The 6415-nt window shown below is 37.6% G+C and overlaps 1 protein-coding gene across 1 annotated transcript; it reads right to left on the bottom strand.

The window, feature by feature from the left end:
• Window positions 1-3549: 3549 nt before the first annotated feature.
• On the bottom strand, window positions 3550-5423 carry LOC149160670 (pentatricopeptide repeat-containing protein At3g56030, mitochondrial-like). The gene has a single exon (XM_089436756.1). The coding sequence runs from the start codon at window positions 5135-5137 to the stop codon at window positions 3752-3754; it is 1386 nt and encodes a 461-aa protein (XP_089292882.1). The 5' UTR covers window positions 5138-5423; the 3' UTR covers window positions 3550-3751.
• Window positions 5424-6415: the final 992 nt, after the last annotated feature.

Here is a 6415-nt window from a genome sequence, read left to right as displayed (position 1 = left end):
ATCACTTTCTGATAAATAGAAGGATGACATGACCAATGTAGTTCATAAAGGAAAGTGATGGATGGTCGATGCCCTACGAAATATGAAGGCTCCATAATGACGAAGATGTAGTTCATGACATCGAAAGGAGGAGCCCTACAAGCAGCTGATAGTACCATGATATCCACCAAAGAGCTGAGAGTTGTTATTGGTAACAAGTCCCTGGTTAAGAGGGAGTTTGAAAAAGTCCCTAGATAAGAGGGAGCTTGGGTACATTCCTTTCATAGGAATGGGTATATCTTCCCTAGTTGAGAGGGAGACATAGACATGTCATTCTTGTCTTCACTCCGTGAAGAAAGAATGGAGGATTGGGTAAGCATTTGGCATCTGATACTCTTCGAGGATGAGGTAGGGCATCCAAGATAAGAGTAGTCGTAGAGGAAATTCCTTGATGATGTGGTATTCCAATATAGGAATTATCCTAGAAGGACATACCCTGTGAACACCTAAACACCTAGGTGGGGTATGGTATGTGCCTTGAGAGACAATAATGATGGTGTTTATCTATCATTGGTCTCGCCAGCAATGTGCTCTAATCTTGTGGAGAGATAGAGTTTTTAGTCAATGCCTTGCTATGTGACAATGTTGGTTGGAATAATGCAAAGAGATGGCTTACCAATCCGACTCTTATGAGAATTCTTCAGCTTCAGAATGTCCAAACCTTGTATGAATTATGAATACCTCCCTAATTAAAAGGGAGTGTTGAAATATATAACTAGGTTTGATCTTCATAATGACATATGTAATCATGATTTATATATTTGTTGTAAAAAGAAAAATAAATTTATTATTGTTTCATGCTCAAGGGAAATTTAATTTTAGGTCAAGCACCCATTGAGTGCTTCTAAGGCTTGTCATTTAATCTACAAGCCAAGTGAGTCATTAACATGTATTGAAGACCAATTTGGGCATGATACATATTGTAAAGAAAATTTATTTGAGTCAAAAATATAGTTAAAGACCCTCCAAGACCTTGTCAAACAAGTAGCAACAAGCCGGCCTAAAGATAGCAATTTGTACCCCTCAAAAGCCTATATATAATAAGGAACTTGGCCTCATTTGGACACACCCTCAAGCAAATTCGATCTCCTCAAGATAGAAGCTGGAAAATGACGAAAAGAAGAAGAAGAGCAAGATCGAAGTTTTGGACCTCTCTCTCTCTTGCATTAGGGTTTCTACAGTTGTTGGGCAAGTCGAAGTGTTGCATAGTTGTTGGGGTCAAAGTTGTAGAAGAAACTGTTGGGTCAAAGTTCCAGAGTAAACTGTTGGGTCGAAGTTCTGAAAGACACTGTTGGGTTGAAATTGCAAAAGAAACTATTGGGATTGAAGTTGTTGAAGAAGTTGTTGGGGTCAAAATTGTTGGAAAGAAAGCTCATCGAGGAGAACGGTTGACTTGGTCTTGGAGGGATCTTTGTCAAGGGTCTTAGGTCTTAATTCGTCATTTGAAGATTCTATAAAAAAAATGAAAAATTCTTGTGGGTTTTTCTCTCAAGTGGAGAGGTTTTGGCCCTTGTTGATCGCCTACATCCTGAGTCTTTTTGTCCCATTGTTCTTTATGATTTGGTAGTTATTTGATGATAAGAACATTAAATATAATCATGAGTAAGAAGAAGCTAATCAAGTTAAGCAAAAATACATCACAAGCAATTATCAAAGTAAGAGAAATCACCTAATCTAGCTGCCCTAGATTTCTCAACATGCCTTTGATCCAAAAACTAAATGATGATGAATTTGTCACTCTAAATCATATCAGATCATATTACAACTATATGAGGGGTCATAAAGATTGGTTATTATCAATTGACCTCAGTCTAGGTAGGGATTTTGCAGATATTTGGAACCGATACATCAGTGTTCTCAAACACTCGCACATTACCCTTATTGAAAATGAAGACTTCTTGATCTAGGTCCCCATCCCTCATGGTGAATATACACCAAAATATGGGTACCTGAGTATGGCATCGAAGGCCAAAACAATGAGTGACCCTGGTGGAGCAAGAATCTGCAATCTTAAATGTCCTCCCAAAGCAAAACTTTTCATGTGGCTTCTCCATAATAAGGCCGTAACTTAAGACAATCTTCATAAACAATCCTTCAAAACTTTTCATGTGGCTTCTCCATAATAAGGCCGTAACTTGGGACAATCTTCATAAACAATCCTTCCAAGGCCCAGTATATGCCTTCTATGTTCAATAGAATATAAATGAGCACATCACAATTATGCCTTCTATGTAAATGGAATCCGAAGCAATGTTTCTAATTTTACTTATAAGGGCAAATAATGGTCAAATTTTGTCAAATTCACCCTCTAAGCTTGACCAAATTTGACTAAATTTGTAATGCCTTGTTTCTTTTGAATATTTTATAACATTTCTGATATGCTAAATATATAGTTGCAGAGTTAACTCTCCATTTGAATTTGTCAATTTGTTGTTAAATCGGAGTCATGTGACTTGGTTCCATCATGCCATTTTGATCTCATCATCACGAAACCCCATAAATGGAAAAGAATACTGGAATAAGAATGATTTAATAAGTGCACAAGAATATTGGAATATACAACACTTTAAAAATTTAATCTTGACACAACTTTCCAGAAGCATTCATTCAGTAAAATATGATCAGTTATTTTGTGATATAGTGGAGTACCGGGAAAAATGAATGTACTGCTTTTCACTATTTGGGATGCATGCTCCACGCATTTTCGAGTTTCAACAAACAGCTTTTCTGTTGGATACAGAGCAGCAGTTTCCCACAATATAATATCTGGATTTAACTGTATCAGGATCATAATAAAGGAATGCTTTATAAGGCTATAAATGATCATGGACACTGTTCTTCTGTTCAAGCTTCACTGAAGAATTACTTGAAAACCACATTTTGAGAAACTTCCATTTCCTGTGACTCGAAGACAACAAAACTTGCCTACTGGGCCACATACCTAAATGAAAAATCTGTTTGAAATAGGAAGAGGACATCAGTTGAAAGCGAATAATGTAACAAATGTCAACGCATCTAATAAACATGACAAGATTCAGTTTAATAATACTGTTGGATATTTACATTGTGGAAACGTGGTTGCCGAACAAGCATGTAGTTATGTTTGAATGTTGGTGCTTCTAGCTTAAATTCAAAATCAACAGTACAAGGTCTAAGTAATCAAATAATCATGTAGTTACGTTCGAGTCTTGAGATTTCAAACTGAAATTCAGAACCAATTGTGCAAGGTCAAAGTAATCAAATTCTAAAGCCACCACAGCTCAAATTGAGAACCAATTGTACAAGGTCAAAGTAGTCAAATTCTAAGGCTAACTGCAGGCAATTCAATTGATGTAGTCCACATACTTTTCAGTTCCAAGTAAGGATTCAGTTAAATACTAATGAATTCTACACATTGTGTGAATATGGGTGCCTAAATAAGCATGGCGTTATGTGTGTCCCCAGCTTTGCCAACAAATACAAAATCATTATACAAGGTCAAAGTAGTCAAATTCTAAGGCTATCCACAGGTCAAACTCAAAATCGAGTAAGCTATTTGCAGGCAATTCAATTGATGTAGGTCGTCCAGATACATTTCCATGAACGGGTGGGTGCCCAAGTTCGACCCCTGAGGCTTTTCCCCGCTCAAATTCAGATCAATTGCACAAGGTCAAAGAAGCCAATGGCTATCAATAGGCAATTCAATTGATATAGTTCAGATACATTTCCTGGATCAGCAGATTTTTTCTAACACATCGTTGCACAGCCGATGATCTGTTTTCAGATTCTTCGCTTTCATTTCCATCAAAACGTCATGGGCTTCTCGGTAATTACCCAATTTGGTACAGGTCCTTATCAGAAAACTATAGTTGTTCACGTCTAAAGAGTCATTTTTTCCACTTTCCTGTCTTACAAATGCATAAGCTTTCTCAAATCCATCGAGCTGAAAAAACCCATTGATCAGATTTGTATAAGTGCAATGCAAAGGTTTCAAGCCATCTTCTTTCATTCTGCCAAAATGCCTGGTGGCATCTTCCATTTTCCCAGCCCTACAAGCCTCAAGCACCAGTATATCATAAGTAACGTGATCAGGCTTGCACCCGAATGTATTAACCATCATTTTAAAAAACTTATCTGCCTCTGCAAATTGTTCATTCTGATGGAGCTTTCTCAGCACAAAATTGTAACAGGTCACATCTGGAGGGCAACCCATTTCATTCATGAACTTGAAAACCTCGTGCACTTCTACCATCCGGTTGTTCCGGCCATGAGCGACCAGGAGAGGCCGAAATGTCAAGGGAGTTAGAGCGCACCCAGCCTTGTACATGTCCTTCAAGACAGATATGGCAGAATCTACATAATCCTCCTTACATAGTGCAAAAACCATCATATCATATGCATTTTTTTGCGCCAAATTCTCCAACTGTTTAATTGTTTCAGTGACTTTCCCCAGCATCTCTGCATCGTCATGCCAAGCAGTGGCAAAGGAGAATGTTTTTGCAGAATTAAAACATGTGTCAGCTACTCTCTCTGTAAGCAGCATCTTTAGGGCTTCAAAGTCTTTACAACGGACAGCAATATTGACGAGCTCGTCATACATGACAGAGTTCGGCTTGAACCCTGGTTGAGCTTTGGCCCACTGGAAAAATCTCAGAGCCAACTGTAGGGAATTTAAACTAGACAACACCATCGTCACGAGCTCTGATGTTAAACGAGTACCCATTAGGGTTAGGGCTTCTTCCATACTTTTCTCAGCATTTTCAATTATTTTGCAAATCTCGTTTCTCGTTTCTTCCAGTTGTTGCTTAATCTCGTTCCTTTTCGCTAATTTTCGCACGGTTGCTTCCTCTATAGGCGTATTTTGGCCCTGTGATTTATGGTCTTCATCCTTACCTTCGGCCCCTGAGACCTCTAGCGTTCTCTCTGAGATTCGAACGTTGGGCCCTGCATTCGATAAGCAAAAATTTGAAGCATGAAAATGGGCAGAGTACATACCGTTTACAAAGATTTTCGGATTGAGAGTTTCAATCAGATGGAGCCGCTGTAAGTTCACAAGTTTGGAACGGCGTAATGCTGTCGAAGCCGCTGCTCTGGTGGCCATTCGGATCACTGAAGCCATTGTTTATGTTCTTGTCTGGTAGTTTTGCCCTGTGAGCTTAGTTTGATTGTACCCACAGCTGAGATTTAAGCATGCTAAGTGCAACCAGTGTTGGTTTAAGCCTTCAGGAAAAAGTGATGTGCACTGAGGGTTTCTGGCGAACTAGGGTTTAAGCCAGTAAAGTGGCACAAATATTGAGGGTTTCTGGCGAACTAGGGTTTAAGCCAGTAAAGGGGCACAAATATGGAGTGGAAGGACAAATTCGTTACCCTGTTATGTTGGACACATGGTCCGACATGGTCTGACTCCGGGTCAAATTTATGATAAACATAATGGTCCACTTTCATATTAAATTTTCTGTGTGATAAATATGGTTATGCAAAATTAGAGTTTCCATAGGTTCAAAATCTCAAGTGAAGATCATGAGATTTTGATGATACAAGATCATTTTAGATTGGGGTAAAATTCATGTATGTATTATTCCACTATTTACTAGTTTGATCATGATACAAAGATTATTATTAAGTTTGTGTTTTTTAATGAATTATACTTGTTGGTTGGCAAATGAATTTCAATGTGATTATCACCAAAAACATGCATGTCTCTAACACTTCATAATGATCGGAGAAGCCTTAATTCAAAAATTAACTTACTTTATTGTTATTTGTTAGTGAAAGAATTGTTTTTTTAATAAAAACTATTTTACTTTGTTATTACTTAATATGCATGTGTCTATTTTCACAGCAGGATTAAGGAAGGATTTTGGGATCTATTAAGAGAAGCACAGGGCACAAGGATTACGCATAGAAGAGTATGTTAAAGTTTAGTGTGTGAAATGTAGGAAAGAAGAAATGATTTTAGGCTAGTTCGTGGGTTTTTGCTTATGGTAATAGAAATCCCCATAATAAAAAAAGGTTGTTTGTCGGTTTAGTGTCGTAATGTAAATTTATAAATAGTCAAAGTCGTGATGTAATAGATAGAGATAAATATAGCTAGAGATAGAGATAGAAAGGGTGTGTATGGAACTACACCTAGATTTAGAAATAGTATGTGTTGATGCTTTGTAAGGATTTTGCATTGTAACTTGATGGATTAGTCTGGTGAGTCGTGACAGTTTCAATGTAATGTTTGCTTGGGTTCATTATTTATTATTGTGCATTATGGTGTGAATGATTTGATGTACCTGTACTCTGTTAATGATTCATTTACTACGCGAATTAGGGCTATACTTAAAGATTTCATTTTATGTTGAAAATAATAGTGATAGCATAGGCTCCATGTCTCCTTCATCACTGCAAA

Source organism: Pinus tabuliformis, chromosome 5_2 (assembly GCF_031772625.1).
Source record: "Pinus tabuliformis cultivar Carrire ecotype Pingquan chromosome 5_2, CPIR1, whole genome shotgun sequence".
Lineage (NCBI taxonomy): Eukaryota > Viridiplantae > Streptophyta > Pinopsida > Pinales > Pinaceae > Pinus > Pinus tabuliformis.
This window is presented reverse-complemented; position numbering and strand designations above follow the sequence as displayed.